We start from the raw sequence: 18114 nt of genomic DNA, 5'->3' as shown, positions 1-18114 counted from the left end.
TGGGAGAGACTTTACCCAGTATGCCTTGTGGTCTGACAAAGATACCCGAGGGCCCATTGATTGGGGTTAGGCATGGGGAGTGAGATGGTTAGGGTACAAATATAGGGTCAGAGCCAGGGTCAGAGTAGGGCTGGGACTTTTAGTCTCTTCCATTTAGTCATAAACCACAGTGTTTGGACACAATGAAACTTTGACCTGATGACAGCACTAGACAAAAAGTCAGGGGATGGCAGTCAGTAGAAGTCCTCTGGGCAGCATGGATATCTGTATCAAACTGAAAGGCCATCCAAGATATGTCAGTCTGGACCAAAGTGGTGCACAGATCGACTGACCTTGCCTTCCTTAGAGCCACAGTGCTAGCATGACTGAAGCCAATGTGGAATTATCTTAAAGTGCAATGCCACTGATGGCCACTAGATGATCCAGCTGACTCCCATTCAAAAAGCGCCAACTTCTCTCTAGAAATACTAAGTCAATCATTATGGTCTCAGTCTCTACATTTGGACTCTCTAATAAGTGTGCTGGTGGTCACCTTGGAATTTATTGCTCCGTTAATAAGATTTGAAGAGTAGCTTTGATGTCTGCTGTGTGGGCGCTGATTGACAACTCCTGGTAAGCTAGCATTAGCTTTGGTCCTAGGTAGCGAGGCGTGTTCTCAGAGCATGAAAGGCAACACCCCGCACTCCTTATTTGGAAGGTCCTGGCTCCAAATGGAAAAGATGGCACCGACCATAACGTGTAACTCTGGGCTTCAAACTGGCTCCAATACAAACCAACAGGTGACATCACACCTTGCTAAGTCTATCTTGATACACAGTCTATGGTTCCAACGGTTCACTGACTAAAAGTATCTTAGCTAAAATTAAGCTTGTTATAGAGGAAGGGTGCTAAAGCAGTTTTAACTTTGCACAGGATCCATAGAGACTCACTGGAACCACACCTGTTTTTAAGGAATCCTGCATTATTGTGAACAATATGCCTCCCTTAGGTTTCCTGTGGAGGAGTACATAGGTTGTGGTTTATATTTTGTAAGTATGTGGTCAGCATACAAAATAATGATGTTACAGACACTTTAAGAAAAGGTGAACACTTCTGATTCAGCAGACACAAACTCATTAATTCAGTCAAGGCTGTGTGTCCAGTGTTATCTAGACAGATAAGAAACTCTACCTCTCAAAGAGAAATTTACCATGATATGCTCAAGAGTAAGGCAGTACAACAAAAACAATCTGATGTGTGTCTCAGATAACGATTGAAAGGTCCAAGCCAATATGAGAATGTGAAACAGTAAGTTAGGAATCTTTAGAAAAGCCAATCTCTTTGTATGTTTTGTCTCTGCAGCCCTCATGTTTCTACAATTCCAACATGCAGCTGCTCCTTTCCCTACCCTCTGGTTGAAGGTGTGCCAGCAAGTGAAATCAGCTGGTCTAGAGTTTGGTTGGAGATCCACTGGCAGAGAGATACTCACTTCAGGCACTAAGAATCCACCCTTGATCTTCTTGCCAAGTGGCATGGCCAGAGTCCACAGGATGAGACATTCGTGGCAAACAATGGTTTTAATCTGGCCAAAGAACTTGTGGAGGTTCTCTTTGTACTGTTGAAAACACTCCAATCCGTACCTGCCACACAAGACATTAAAAACTGGATAAGTAGAGTTTGGCATTTTTAGACTCTAATCAATTTCTTTCTACAAATTTCAAGGCAAAAATAAGATGTTAAAGAGTATTTATATACTTTAAAGTGACCAATGACCTTAGATATGTAGTCTGCCATAGATCCAAACATACAACATACAATAAACTGCTCTTGGCTGATAATATTGACTATGCTGATTAGGGCTGCACAATTTATCAAAAAAGATTGCAACCTCAATTCAGGCCACTATGCAATCTCAGAGTTTGCATTAGCGGGAGACCCATTGCATCTAAACAAACAATTCTAATGTCTCCCTAAGTTTTGTCTCCCTAGCATTAACAAATGACAAGTGTGCACAGAAAGAGAGGAACTGACATAGATGCAAACAAATCTAACAAGTGTGAGAGACAGTAACATGTAGTGAAAGAAAAAGCTTTGTAGGAACCATAAAATGTGTTAAGAGTGGCAGAAACCCAGTGATGATGAGAAAGACTAAATATATTTACCTCCAGTTCTGACAAAAATGCAGCGCATGTACCATAAAAAGTTGTACAGTCTACTGTGTGGAACCAGATTCAAAGACGATGACAGAAGTCAAAAGCACGTATCATACTTTGCAGGCAAAAGTAAAACTGCAAACATACAGAAAGGTCAGGAAGACTGTAGCAGGAAATCCCTGTCGCATGAGCAATTGAACATCCCACTGAGCATTAAAGAGACTATAGGAAATTGTGATTCTCATTTTGACCAGAGTCATGCAGTCCTAATGTTTATGTATTGGTCTGGCTCTAAATAGGACTGTTTTAGTGTGCAGTCCCATTTGATGCCATGCTACTACAGGTAAATAAACAAGACTAATAGTCTTCAGTCATGCCAGCAGCTCTGTGAGGCTGTCCTTGGGGATAGCTGTGGTTAGCACTAAATGCTAACGTCAGCATATTATCATAAACACAATGACAATAATATGCTGATGTTTAGCAGATACTGTATAATGTTTACCATGTCTTAATGTGTTAGGATGCTAATATTGCCAATTAGCACTAAACAAAATACAGCTGATTGAAATGTCATTTGTAGAGGAATTATGGCAATAAATCAAATTGAAGAAATTGAAGTGTTGACATCATGGAGGTGCTAGATGACAAGTCAAAAGATCACCCATTATTACGAATCATCCTGTGGGGAGCGTGAATGTCTATACCAAATTTCATGGCAATCTATTTAATAGTTTTCAAGATATTTCAGTCGGAACCAAAAAAAGTTCAACCTCATGGTGATGCTAGAGGAAAAGTCAGGGGTTCACCAAAGTCAGTAGGATAGAGCAAGTATTGCTTTAAAAATGTCCTGTTCATTCATTTGCAACATTGCTCACAATAGCCTGATACAACCAGAGGTTGATGGTAAAAGTACCACAGTATAAACAGGGTTGACAAATTCCTCACCCCAACACAGAGTGTGGTATGGCTGGCTGCACAAATACCAAAAGTAAATCTTTTCCTGGTGTCACCAGCAATAAATTGAAAATAACACTGATAGACAATTAAAATGAAAGAACAGAACAGACATGAGGCAGCAATAAACACACTATAAATGCTCTAAATAAAATCTGTGATTGCTTTGTGAAAGGCTGCAGGCAGACTAAGACTGCCCTTTACAAACCTCTGGCTAGAAATTATAGGACTAATACACAAAAAATGGATAATAAAAGCGCATTCCGGTGGCTGTGGATGGAGAATAATTTGACTCTTAGCCTTTCCCTGAATAAGCAAAGATGCACATGGACAGAAAAATAAGAGTAGAAAAGAAAAAAGAGGGTTCTGGCTGATGAAAGAGTTTTCATGATTTGTTCATGATTAACATTAAAATCATATCCAATAATTATAATATTAGAGTGTCATGAGTAATGTTATAGTGATTGTTGGTGCTGTTGTTTTTTTGTTTTTTTTAAATAGAACTACCAAGTGTGCACGCTTGGTTGAAACAATGAAGGAAAGAGGCATAACAGCGAGGTTTATTAATGACTTAGCGAGAATGGAAGGGAGCAAGGAATGTGGTGTGTGTGTGTGTGTGCCCGCGCATGCACATTTTCACCAAAAATTTCCATTCACCCACTTAAATGGAGGGGGAACTCTAAGCTTTTAATCACTGTCCTGTTTATGATGACACACCTCCTAACAACAGAGATATTCACTTAGAAAACATTTTGGGTGTGCTCCAAAACCTGCAAGGAGGCCAAGCAACACATCAGAATGCTAAAATGGAGTGCTGCCTCTGTATGCATGGCACAGTGCCAGTCTATGAGTTAACTAAGTTTCACTTATGACTTTTAAATCGGTCCTGTCAGTATGTTTGGATGAGACTGTTCTCCAAACAAGAAAAACAAAAGACGACGGCATCAGCAATTTTTTGAAATGCCTAAATAGAACTAAGGACCTCTAGTTGAAAGAAAAAGAGTGAGCCATAATATATAGATGGCAATATAGAGCCACAGAACCCCTTAAGGAAGGAGGTCAGGGTAGATGGGTGGGTCAACAAAACGTGTGACTTTATATGGGTGACTGCTGCTCACTTCCTGTTCATCATTTGCTTCTTTTAACCAAGACCGCAATTGTTCCCTAAACCATGTCTTTTTTCACTATTTTGTCACCAAGATGAACAGTTGTTATTTAATCCAAATCATAATCTTTCTCTAACCCTTACCAAGTTGTTTTTGTGCCTAAACCTGACCCACCCTTATCCATAGCAATGGCAGATCAGCAAATTATTGTTGTCTACAGTGACGACAACAGGATTGCATGTTTGAAAAGAAATTCAGAGAAGAAGAAGAAGCAGTGAAGTTCAAAAATCAAGTTCATGCAAGTGACTCGCTCTCTTTCCTTGCTGTTCTGATTACTTGGGCCTATAACAATGATCATGTGTTGTTTTTGTAGATTGTGATTTGTAACCATTTTGGTAGACTCTGACAAAAAATGTCATCCTGCCAGTAGAGGTGTCAGGTGAGAAAAGTCTAATAGGTCTATGTGAAATCTTTGAGAAACAACATCTTTTGTTGTTTATTTAGGGCCTGTGGGTTTTGAAATTTAATTGAAAAGTCCACGTTTCCCTTCACCATTTCAGATTTTGTGTGTTGATAGTATAGTAAGAGGTTACAAACCATATCTCTATTAATATCGCTTGCCAGATTAACCCTAATCTGTTTGTAACTGGACAGTATTTAATCTCCAAGAATCACAACTAAAATATACAAAGTATTCAAGAGTGTTGGACTTGAGAAAACCAACTTTCAGTGTAACTAAAGAGTGTGCAAAGTTATATTAGCCAGTGCTGCGTTCCAAATGTTAAAACTAGATTATTTGCTTTTGACTTTTGGCCACTTGGGGGCAGTGGAACAAGATGAGAGCTGATGGGATCAGTGACACTGCAAAAAAACCCTTAACAATTAGATAAAACAGGCTGTTGAGTAGAGCTTGTTGATAAAAATATTGATTACTGCAACTTTAAAGTTTTTATTAAGGTGAGCGTTTCAATTTGTTTCTGAATTCTAGGATTCGAGGTACATCTCTATACTAATGCTGCATTCATGTGGGATGCAATGTAGAGCTGGGAGAAGAATCCCATGTTGACATGAGAGCAAAGAGATGCACAAAATACTGTGCATGTTCAATATTGCACTATATCCATTAAATATGCACTTAAACTACAAACTAATATGGGTCGTCCATGTTTGTTTTGTTTATCACGCACTTCTGTATTATTTACATGATTTACATGTTGACATGATTTACATGTTGTCATGAACGAGTCAGAAACTGGTAATTACAGTAAATCCAACATGACATGAACGAGGCATGAAGTACATCACAGTGAGCTGCGGATAAAATGAAAGAGCTTTCACATCGTTCAGCTTTAGTCTATCATTGTACATCTTTGCACATTTTGATGTTCTGCTTGGCTGCTTGACATGTAGTTCAATATTTTCTCCCTTTAGGCAGGAGAGGAAATTTTCTGGAGCAGAGGTTTGTATTAGGACAGGAGAACAACAGGATGGAGCTGCTTCTTGACTTTCTCCATCTCAGCAAATGCTGACTTTTCTCCCTCCAGCAGCTGCTTGAGCGATTCCATTCAGTCTCTGTACATAATTAATCACACACACACTCATCTCCCTCTCACTTCGACTGAGCCCGAACAAGCCTCAACTTTAATGAAATTCACACCAAACAAACGACTGGAGGACCAGGATGTGCAGTGGCAGACAGGCGAGTGAGAGAAAAGATCTTGTTTCATCACAGTTAACTTATGAGACATACCTCTCAAGAGCTCAATGTCATTTTCAACACAGACACTGTAAAGAAGATTTTTTTTTTACTCTGCAGAAATGAGGGGAGTTTCTGTGGAGGCTGCAGCAGTCAGACAAGTGGCAGCTCATGGTGTTCTGCTGTTTTAAGAGGTTGTCTGGAGCTACATTAGATGACAGGAAATGGCTAGTGCACAGTATAGAAGAAGACACGTACAGTAGATAATGTGACACAAACTCCATTAAATAATTTTGTATCTTAACACTGATTTGCCTGATGGTGGGAGAACAGAACTTCATTTCTGGGGAAATGACTTGTGATTATTACTTCATTAGAAAGAGAACCAACTTCATACTGGACCAGAGTCGTATCCGTCAAGCTCCTCGAGAGTGGGAAAGAAGTCCTAACTGGCCAAAAATTCACAGCAACACATTTTGTTTCTGCTTAAAAGGACAAGTAGTAAAGCATATTAGATTAAATAAGACAGAGACCGCTGCACACACTCTGTGTGAGGATAAATATTCAGTGATTACAGTGAGCTTATTAAAAGATAGGGTTTTTGCAAAAATGTATGTTTTGACTAACTTTGTCTAGGATTAAAAAAAAAGTTTAATTAACGATTATCTCCATTGCTGATTCATCTGCAGATTTTTTTTTCTTGGTTTATGAAATCATTTTTTGGTCTAAAAAATGTCAGAAAAATTAAACAAAAAAGAAAATCCCACCACAAAGTTCACAGCTCCAGAGTGACATATTCATACTGTTACCCAAATATTTTCAGTTTCGTCAAATTCTCACAATCCTTGAGCTAAAACTATCAAATGTTTGATATTTTTCTTGAAAAACAGCAAACAATTAGTCATTCATCAAAATAGTAACCAATTAACTTTTGTCCAATAACTAATCCTTTCAGCTCTAAAAAGAAAGAACATCTTCCCTCCACAAATAGAGGAATCTTCACAACCTTTCCCATTTCAGCAGTAATAGATCAAACTTTGATCACGAGTATGACACATCAGTTAATGTGCAGATTCATTCATTCTCCTCCACCCATCATGAAGTTATGGAAAAACGAGCTGCATCCAAGCAATCATGGATCCATTTATTTTTTTGTTTTTCGTTCATTCATTCATTCATTCATAATTACTGATGGTGAAGTAATATTTTAGAGATGTGTTCATATTGTTAAAACGTATTCCCAACAGTGGATGAGTTTACAGAAATGAAAATTTCCCCACCTGTAGGGAACATAACAGAAGGTGTGGTTGAAAGCTGAACTGATCAGTTGAAGAGAAGATAAATGCCATGTTTTCATAAAGCTGTGTCCCACAGAGTGTTTACAACATCGCTGCTGTGTGTGCAACACTGCACAATACATGCAGATGCAGCGGTAGTACAGGGACTGTAAACCGGTGTGATTAGACAGGCAAACAAGGATAATTTCACACAGCAAAGTCAATTACCCACCGTTTTAATGTGTATATACAGTGCATTTACTGTTATTATTTGTGTTAGTATTTACTTAAATCCTAATGCAAACGGCTTAATAGCTTCAGCATCATAATGACACTGAAGCTATTTATTTATTTTAGCATCATATTCTGCATATTCTAGACAGCTTAAAAAGCCTACACTTAAAAAAAAAGCATATTTTGAATTTTACAAATGTCTAATACCCCAAACCGCAAGTGTCAGAAAACTACATGTCACCATAATTTCTACTTTGTTATTCTGAATGTGGCAAAACAGCCATGTGATACACTCTCCTAATTGTCCTTCTCCTGCTGAGAGTAGGTGCAGGAAGATTCATAAATAACACTCCTACTCTGAGGTAGGAGTGGATTTAGTCCTAGTTTAACTTTCAGTGCAATTCCTGGCAGGGTTTCTGAGACGCTTAATAAATACAAGCGCCAGTTATCAAAACGACTGCGACTAAAGGAACAGACATCTCCTATACTGTAGCTAACCTGTACTGTACATGGAACAAGAGTGAGCACTTATCACATTAAGATCTAATATACAACCACCTGTTATCATGTGACTGAAGTTCTGTACTTATGGAGGTGATATGATGACCGAAGCGTTCATCAGTAGAACAGAAAGTGTATGAAATTACCTGGTGATGTCCCACACACAGGAGCTGATGACGATGACATCAGGCTTGAGTCCTTGCTGAAAGTCCTCCAAGATGCTCTCCACGTATGGCGAGTAGATGCGTGTCAGGAAGTAGAAACGCAGCAGGTGGTGGTCAGAGCGGTACTGCCGGACCTCTCTATACTCGGTGCCATTAGTCATGGGACCCAAACGACCTCCTTCCACCAGGCTGTCCCGCTCAAAGGAAAGCTCCCCCTGGACGGCAGAAAGGGAGTCATACAATACCAGCATCACGGCATTGGAAAACACCATTTCTTTATCAATAACACAGCCTCATTTCACAGTTCACATAACAGCAGGTTGGTGCTTCTCAACATTTTATGAGCTCTTAAAATGAAGCCATGTCTACCTGTCTCCTCATCATAGGTTACATACTGTATAATATCAACTCAGTGTGAGCATTTCAACCAAAGAGTGATTTCCAGATTACTACATTTGAATCATTTTTAGGCCACAGGCTGTATTCACAAATCATCTTAAATCCTCTTGAATGGAATTAAAAGTTCCTGCCTGAGAATTTCCTCTTCAGATGAGTTCACAGAGCCGCTGTTAGTAAGAAATGCTGAGAACATAAACTAAGAGAAGGGGTGGGCTAAAATATTCAATATTTGATGAACAGATAGATTGTTTTTGAAAATTCATAAACAGATGTTTTATATATTCTATAATCTGGATCACAGATGTCCTACATGAAACAAGGTGAAATATTGACTGTGTATGGCATCAACCTGCATGTTGATACTGTATATAGTGCTATTTTCTTCATCCTTTGATGATTAATTGATGAATAATTGCAGAGTTGGGCAAACTGATATTTTCAGCGTTTCAGAATCATTTCAATTTGCTGATGAGCTGATTGGATCTGTATTAACTCACTTGCCATCAAAATAGCCCTGCAAATGAACCAAGACCTTTTTGAAGTTCATTATCGTTGTATTTTTCAAGGTTGACTCAGACTTCCTCTACCTTCACCTCTACAGTACCTTTCCCTTAATACTAGGTGAATTACTCTTCCAGTCCAGAGATGTAAACAAAACCAATTCATTAAACAAATTTAAACTTCAAATAATAGGTCAGGAGGAGCATGGGTGACGTGTCGACATCCTGCTTGGAGAGGCTAAACTGAACTGCTGACACAGGTGTTTTCATTATTTTAACTTTACTAGTATGCAGTGTAGGGTGCACAATTACTTGCAGCAAATTTAAGGAAGGCTTAGCCATCTCTAGCCTACATTACCCGCCACCCCTGGTCAGAAGCCTATATGACCATTGAAACAAGTTTTAATCATTCCTCCTGTTAGAGATTATTAAGATCCATTCCTAATGGCGTATTTATAGATCCCACCGCTTTTCTTGGCAAGACCCGCCCTACTCTGCCTCTCATTGGCTAGCATTCGTTGTGTTCATTAGGTTTGGCATGAGGAGTGATTGGTTAGGGTTTGGGTAAGAATATCAGAAGCAAGCCAATCAGAAGCAGAATAGGGCATTCAGAAGAACAGTAGGGTTGGTCTTGCCAAGAAAAGCAGTGGGATCCATAATAATGCTTCCTAAATGTTCTTCAGTGTAAGTGTTGGGGGACAAAATCCACAGTCCTCATTTGTCTGAAGCCATCATGGGGCCAAGTAGGAAGCTTCAGTCCAAATTAGTCAAATCAGGTGGACATCCTCCAATATTACAGCCATTTTAGTACTAATTTCCTTCTTTTTCTTTCAGTCCTTCAACTGCAGCTTAACAGGGACGCACTGCCCAGGGAAGGTGTCCTTCAGTGTAAGTGTTGGGGGACAAAATCTGTCCTCCTTATGTGTCCTGTATTCAAAAGCTTATGTGAAGCTAGTATGAGGCTTCAGCAGTTACACAAATGAAGTGGCTATCTTCCAAAGTTAGTCTTTTTAGTATAAAATTCCCTCTTTGTTTTTCCCTGGACAGTGCTTCCCTGTTTAGCTGCGGTTGAAGGACTGAAAGAAAAAGAAGGAAATTAGTACTAAAATGGCTGTAATGTTGGAGGATGTCCACCTGATTTGACTAATTTGGACTGAAGCTTCATACTTGGCCCCATGATGGCTTCAGACAAATGAGGACTGTGGATTTTGTCCCCCAACACTTACACTGAAAAACATTTAGGAAGCGTTATTATGGATCCCACTGCTTTTCTTGGCAAGACCAACCCTACTCTACCTCTGAATGCCCTATTCTGCTTCTGATTGGCTTACCCTGATATTCTTACCCAAACCAATCACTCCTCTTACCAAACCTAACCAACCCAAGTAACAAACACAACGAATGCTAGCCAATGAGAGGCAGGGTCTTGTAGGGCGGGTCTTGCCAAGAAAAGCGGTGGGATCCATAATAACACCATAAGGAATCTTAATGGTCAGAATGGACAGGCAGAATTATTACAGTAAGAGAAACAGCTTTCAACGTTCACATTGGCACCTGACCAATGCTTTAAGATACGCTTTTTATAAAAAATTGCAAACCTATCATTTAAAGTTAGGACTGACAAACCTTTTATTTTCACAGTTTCTCTAACTCTGCCAGTTAGAAACTACTTTTAGCCTGAAGATGTTTTGTGATACGGCCCCTGAAAAGGTAAAACTATTTAGAATTGACAGAAAAAGCAAAGTCAGGACAAAATTATATAATTTTGTGTACATGTTCATCTCGCAACCCCTACAATTTATCATGTGAATCCTTAGAGAAGTAATTAAGTTCAGTTTGGAACCACTATATTAAGTGACTACTGTAATCTGCAAAGGAATAGCGGTCTATTTAAAAGGTGGAAAAGCAAGGATTGAATTGCTTTTTGTTAATTTTGGTAGCTATTCGCCTTATGATCATCACCTCACAGATCACAATTTTCCTTGTGTCTTAATTGCGACTACATCACTGTGCACAGCACTCTATTAAAGTCTGTTCTGGCAGCTTTAGTTGCTTTGAAAGGCAATTTATTTCCAATTGATAAAGAGGGAATGAGGAATGGAAGTCAGACTGAGCCAAGGCCTTTGAGGCGACAAAAGTGAATTGCCTTGAAACGGCAGGTTCTGTAGTGTGACTCCAGGTATGCTTCTGCTGTTTCATGTGAATGAAAAAAAAGCTGCAGGAAAGATTTACTTTGGACTTGAGCTGAGGCAGAGTCAAGTACTGATCCCTCTGAAGCAGCAGAACCAGGTCTTTATACATGGAGCGCTGTACTGAAATCAAAGAACAAATCCAACAGGCTTCATACACATCAAGTAACAGAAAAAACCTCAAAGATTTCCATCAATTACGATGAAAAATATGAGAAAAGGAACAGAGTGGTGAAGAATTTCGAGGGTTTACATAGCTGCTGAGCTATGAAGCCGTATTCTGTGTCTGGTAAATACTGAACATAGGATATTAAATCCCAGCTGGCACCCTCTTTCTGTTCAAGCATTTAATCCTAAAATATTCCAGGAAACACTTTAGGATCAAGACAATTTGGAGAACAGGATGCTGAAATTTTTTGACAAGCAAAGATTCTTATAATTTAAAGCTTTGACAGAATTTAAAATGCTTGCAAATGCAGTTATGTGTAAGCATATTCATTTCTTGTTCATGTGTCTCACCTGAACCACCAAGAACCACCACGAACTTGTTGTGCAGGAGCTGCCTGGCTTGACTCCGCGTTACAAATGTCCTCATGGCTGCACAGCAATCTGTTCACAGGACTAATGTTAAGGTATGAGAGGGGAATTATAACACACTTCATTTTCACACTTATCTTTTTAAACTTTACAGTTTACATTCTCTCACACTTCTTTCATCCCTGTCACCTTTGACAAGAATGAGGTGACTTCTTCTTCTATCTATGTTAATGTCTCTAGCTATTAGTTCCAAACTCCATCAAGCACATATATCAAAAGATACAACACGTAGCATGGCATCTCCCAAAACCTTAGCACATAACTATACTGATAATTCACAAAGCAGCAATTTCATTAAGGATATATCAACTGTCATACAGTATTTTTTGGAAGTTTGGGGTAACAATACAGCTCAAACTCTGCTCAAAAATGTGTCAATTAATGAATTCATCAATTAAAATATCTTTTATATCCTATGTATAACTATCTATATTTATTGATAATTCATGACGCAGCTCTTTCATTTACAAAAAATATTTTCCACTAATAGTCAACTTAATAATAAATTTTAGAAATGTTCGTGTGAGTGGAAACTCACATGAAACTCTTACACTGCTCAGTAACAATTGTTTTTCAAGATGTATCACCTCAGGATAAGTTTGTGACTAGCTTACTAACTAGCTAACTAGCTTAAACATTCAAATATACGTCAATACAACACGGCATGGCGCCACCTGAACCTGTCAGGCTGGAGTACATCCAGAGGAGCCTGTTTGTTGCTAATTCAGTAAACAGAACATTCGTTTGATATTCGTCCAAAATGTGTCAATTCAGAGACATTCTGCATGGCGTCACCTGTAGCTAGCGTAACGTTTGCTGATAATTCACCAAACATCGCGTTAATTTAGAGTAATATCACTTGTTCGAACTGCTACTCTGTTTCAACTTTGTTGTTGAGTTATTTTTGGAAGTTTGTGCGAGTGACATACAGCCAAAACTCCAATTTCATTAAAAATATGCCAATTACACCGCATGGCGTCACCTGAGACCTTATGGGTCTTATCTGACTTGTCAGGAACCTTTAAAACTCCTTCACTTCTTGCTGCCTCTTGTTTTCAAATTAATCGTCATTTTTGGGAGTTTGTGTTAGTGACAAAGTTAACTTATCAAATACTCCAATTATTTCGAAATAGGCGTTTCGTAAATGTAAGCGGAACTGAATAATTAAGTGTCAGGTGTTAAAAGTTATATCGTCTCTACCTACTTGTCCAGGTTATTTCCGTACTAATGTTTGCCCACCGTGTTGGCGGGTTCTGGCTCTGCTGCTCTTCACCTGATAACAAAAGCACAGCCACGGATTCTCCTTCCGCCCAGCTCACCAGTTACATATCAAAACCACCTAAAGAACCAATTATTTCACGTTGACCAGTTGCTAAAAGTGTCTGACCCTTCCCCCTCTCCCATGACGACTCTGCATACACACACATTATATTGTTTTGCTGTAATGCCTACAGGCAGGCGACTTTATGTGCCCAAATACCTCCAGTCACATTTATTCAGGGCCCAGCCAGGATTGTAGAGAAATACTCAGGTCACGATTCTCTTCTTCCCCTAAAAAAAATTCAACAAAACATTTATTATTTTCATTTGCATTTTTAATATTGTATTTATTCCATTAATATTTTTAGTCTAATATTCAGCCTGGATGACCACTTTGTTTTGTCCTCATTATTCAGCCTGGTCTTATTTATATGTATTTTGCCCTTACCAAAAGACCTTTTTCACAGCAGACATTTTGACTTGTCAGAGTATGAAAAGCGCATGTGTTACTAATGACATTAATGATTGCTCTGTTCTATTCAAGTGTCAAGCTCCAGTGAGACAGTGCAACAGTGCCAGCATGCATAATAGCAAGACCCTGAAACCGAAGTGGCTAAATGGAATCCAGCCATCATTCATTTTATTATTTACACCTTTCTGTGACATGTCAAAATGTCTTCTATGAAAAAGAGCCTATCTGTAGAGAGTGATTTATTCAGCGCTGTATCCATCACAATGTTATTTTCAGGCAACACAGAGGCCATAGGTAGCAGTCAAAAAATCTGAAATGTAGACAGCAGTTCAAAGCTCTATTGAGCCAAGCTACACATCATTTGATATATATGTCTATAATTTTCGTTTCCTACTTGAGGGTCTAAATGCTATTTCAAAGCCACACTGCTTGGAGAAAATTGGGGTGGGTGAATAATTTGACTGTGTTTTATTTGTTGGCCAGAAAGTAGTCAATTTAAATATACTGAACATAAAAAATCAGCCTGTGAACAAGTGTTACTTTACATTCTACATTTAAAAACTTTGCTTGCTAAAACCCACAAATTCTCAGATAAAATACCAAAGATGTGTCCTCAAAGGTAGCTCTAGCCTTGAGTGTATTGTCCCAGTATTCCAAATGAAGGAATGCACCTATTTGCTTTTTTTGCTGAGAGTTAGATGAGAAGATTGACTCACTCTTGGACCGACTTGCTGGATGTTCTCTGACTGCATGTTGCATGAGTGTATGCGCTTGAGTAAAATGCATGTAAGGCAACTGTGCTCTGATGTGTCAGTCCAGCTCAGCCTTGAGTAGACTGCTCAGAGGGGGCTCATTTGGTGGTATCATTGCATGCTACAGCCTCATAGCAGTGGAGATTAAATAGTTTGTAGCAGTTTGTTTTGTCTTTGGCTTGATCTTGAGCTCTGGAGCAGAATCAGAACTGTTGTGTATTTGAAGGACTTTCTGTTTGGATATTGTCAGAGATCTCAGCTCACAAGGCTTCCACCATGACAGCTGAATTTGATCATCACTGAACTTCCGTCAGAGGCTTACATTAAAGCCCTTAGTCAGCCGAGTCAATGAGGGATTACACCATTAACCTGACATTTTTGCAAGGGTGACTCCAACATAACAGTGATATCACAGAGCAAGAAGATTCCTCACAAAATGATAGAGACTGAATGTTATACTCAGTTGCAAAAGGGGCAGCTGGTCTTCCTGAAAATAATGCTTGACTGCTTGTGGATGACATGAGGTCCCTCTGCTTATTCTTGGTATTTACAGGCCAGGTTGCCATGAAATGTATTGAAGATATTCATGCTTCACAAAAGATGGATGTTTTTGACGACCCCAGCCACACCTTTTATCTTAGCTATCATTGTACAATCCTATCCACTTCTACAGCAAATATAAAAACTATGGGGGAGATTTCCATGACATTTACACAACATATTTGTGTTACCCAGAGCAAGAAACTTTACACTTTGGACACTCCATGAACTTTCCTCCAGTGCAACCTTCAGGACAACATGTCAACCTTGCGAACAAGATGATGCATTTTCATAATTTAAAGCCACCATGTGTAAAATTTGAAAAATGTCTTTAATCTTGTTTGTGTAATCCGTACAAAAAGTACAACGTGATACAACTAGTGAGCTTTAGAAGTGCTGGCTGATGGATTTTGTTACCTTTAGACAGAGCCAGGCTAGCTGTTTCCATCTGTTTCTTGTCTTTGTGCTAAGCTAAGCTAACCAGCTGCTGGCTGTAGCTTTATATTTAACAGATTCTGATATTTATGAGATTGGTTTTAATCTTCTTGGCAAGGGAGCAAATAAGCGTATTTCCCCAAATTCCAAGCTTTAAAAAACACCATTTCCCATATGTCCAAGTCTGTTGCTGGTAAAACTTGACGGGAGCTGTTAGCTTTTTGAATGCTTCTTATTAAGAAATGTTAAGAAAAACAACAGCATCCATCAGTTGTTCAAATGGCTAATAAATTGACAAAGGACCTTTAGAAACATTTTGAATTATGACTGCTAGTGTGGCTCTATGGGTCATTTTTAAAAGCAATGAGAAACATCATATTTGGTTGTTTGGAGACTGTAACATTCATAAAATCCTGTAGGGTTTAAATTTTAAAAGCAAGTGCTGTATTACTGTAGAGATACTTTGTAGAATATATGTAGACAGTAAACTCCAGGAACGTGTTTGACTTTTTCAGAAAGACGGATGAAAGAAACCCTCAAGAAGCTAGCTTGCAAAAGCTAGCAGAACCATGGCTAGCAAAGTGACATCAGGAGTGAAATTAACTGAATGTACTTTAATGCTTCACATTTTATAATAAGACGACGAACTAGTGGTGTGGGTGGGAGCTTATGATGTAACAAAATCTGACTTGCTGCTGTTTTTATAAACCCCCTCTCTTTATTTGTGTGGCTCACCAACTGAAGGCTAGCCCAAGGAAAGACATTAGCGTATTTATACACCTCCCTCAGCCCTTTGGCTGCACAGAGTTTGATTTATAGACAGTGGTCCTGGAAAAACTCAGCTCTTTTCATTTAGATCACGTCTGCTGTCTGGCGCAGAATCCACCCCACAGGTTTGTTTGGGCGCCCGGCGCCCGGGTAATGGGCTAGGAAAACGTCTACATCGATATATCTCCCCACGAGGCCATTCCTCCTCGCTGTCCGATAGCGTTCCACTCGAACCGTGGACTCTCCAAATGCATTAGTCTCCAGGGAGATGAGAGCTGCCTCTCGCAGATATCTCATTTCCAACAGAGTGGAATCCATTAAGAGCAGGTGAGAGTGGAGACTACCCGCGATGTGAAGGCTTCATACTCGCTCATCACCCAGGAACTATAAGATCATCATAACACCACTTTGGGACACTGGCACTAATAATAGGAAGAGTTTATTTTAAAGGTGGCATTTTTAGTCTTCAGTCCTACAATAATTACTGAAGTCTCACACATCTCACATCCTAACTTTACTCATCATTATGCAGTCACATAATTCCAGCAGAGGCATTAGGCTGGTATAAGGAGAGTACAGTTCTTCCACCACAGGACCTGGGTTGGCTCAAACCTTTGTTCCAGTGAAGTGACTTTGAGCATGACACTGAAACCCCCAGCTCCTTAGATCTGCCTGCCAATGGGACAAGTAAAACCTTTTCATGAGAGAACAGGTGTGCTTCTCTTGCATTGAACTCCAGCTGGGTACCCTGCCTCATAAAACAGCGATGTTTGTACTTCCCCAAAAAGTCAGGAAAAAAGGTGGCACTCCAAAGATCAAAAACAGAAAGAGAATCACATCACTATTAATTAACTGACTTTGTTTTCTGACTTTGTTCTTGGTAAACAGTAAAATCTTTTTCCCACAGGGAACCATTAAGAATCCTGATAACAATGAAAACTGAGCAAACTCCACCCACTGATGAGGGCAGCAATAACATATTATCACATTTCGATATAATATCTTTCAGTACATATGATACAGTAGAAATGTGTCTCTTTCTGCTACGTTCACACCCATTGACTTATCTAGCATCTCTGTCACTATGGGCTCATGGAGGCCAGACACCTCCTGCTAGAGTCTCCATAGATTGTAAAAGACACACTACAGTACATGGAAGATATACATAAAACCTAACCAAATATCTCCCTAAAGTGCTGTTGGATATGGTTTTTATGTTTTTTTTGTTATTGTTACACATGTAGCTGCTGTAAACTTACAATAGCAGTGGGTCCCTCAACCGTACCTCCAAAAAAAAAAATAAAAAAAAATTGAATGGCTACAATTAAGTTTTGCACTTCTACAAAGTTCTACAAGAGACAGATTGAAAAAATTAACAATAAAAAGTTCAAAATCCCCAAAAACAATGAATTACCCATAATGCAACCAATGGCATCTTTTCTTAGACACTCACACTGTGTCCCAAATACATTCTACATATTAATTCTAAGCAGGTTTTGTCTATGTAGTGTGTTCACACTGGAAAAGTGACAACATTTTGTATACTCAAACCAGACAGCATGGATTTTTGAGTGTGGTGTAGATGGACACTATTATCCCACAATGCAACACGCTGCGGAAAAAGACAAAGGGAAAAACTGCACATGTAGAGGGGCAGCATTACTGCTCTTGTTGCGTACAGCATACTGGAACCTCTTTAAAAGACGAAAAATGGACGAGAATGGAAGAGAACAGCTGGAAAACTGAGGTTGCAGATGATATGACGTGTATTGCGGGAGGTTAGTAGGCTTTTTTTTGTTGTATACTAAGTGTAAAAACAATCTGATGACATCCTCCGGGTTATTTTCTCAGACTTGACAAAGCTCCTCAAGAGCCACAGAGGACAACTGAGTGAGTACTCCTCCTTGTGACAGGTAATTTGATCTAAATGACTCAAATTAATGGAGTTCTCCTTTAATTATCTCTTTGGATTGATTCATTTGTGTTCTTTTGAAAAGACTTTTGCCTCAAGATTGCATGACAGATTTAATTTTACAAGCACAGACGTTATCTGACTTGCAGTAGCTCATTCATATGCATCCTGTTATTCCCTTTCAAACACATCAAAAGGCTGTCATCACATAATTGCATAGGAATTT

General features: G+C 39.1%; 1 protein-coding gene across 15 annotated transcripts in view; it reads right to left on the bottom strand.

Moving 5' to 3' along the window:
• LOC121889142 (PC-esterase domain-containing protein 1A-like) overlaps positions 1 to 13147 on the bottom strand; it is a 29175-nt gene extending 16028 nt beyond the window's left edge. Inside the window, exons 1-5 of one of the 15 annotated variants that reach the window (XM_042400859.1) lie at positions 12950 to 13147; positions 11672 to 11773; positions 11196 to 11275; positions 8047 to 8279; positions 1469 to 1619 (exon numbers count right to left, since the gene is read on the bottom strand). In XM_042400859.1, coding sequence (XP_042256793.1) covers positions 1469 to 1619; positions 8047 to 8279; positions 11196 to 11275; positions 11672 to 11747 — 540 coding nt within the window. In that variant the 5' untranslated portion in view covers positions 11748 to 11773; positions 12950 to 13147. The other 14 variants (XM_042400862.1, XM_042400858.1, XM_042400860.1 and 11 more) reach the window with 14 other exon arrangements.
• Positions 13148 to 18114: the final 4967 nt, after the last annotated feature.

This window comes from Thunnus maccoyii, chromosome 22, assembly GCF_910596095.1.
Source record: "Thunnus maccoyii chromosome 22, fThuMac1.1, whole genome shotgun sequence".
In the NCBI taxonomy this organism is placed as follows: Eukaryota; Metazoa; Chordata; class Actinopteri; order Scombriformes; family Scombridae; genus Thunnus; species Thunnus maccoyii.
The sequence above is the reverse complement of the archived record's forward strand: the minus strand, read 5'-3'. Positions and strand labels throughout refer to the sequence as shown.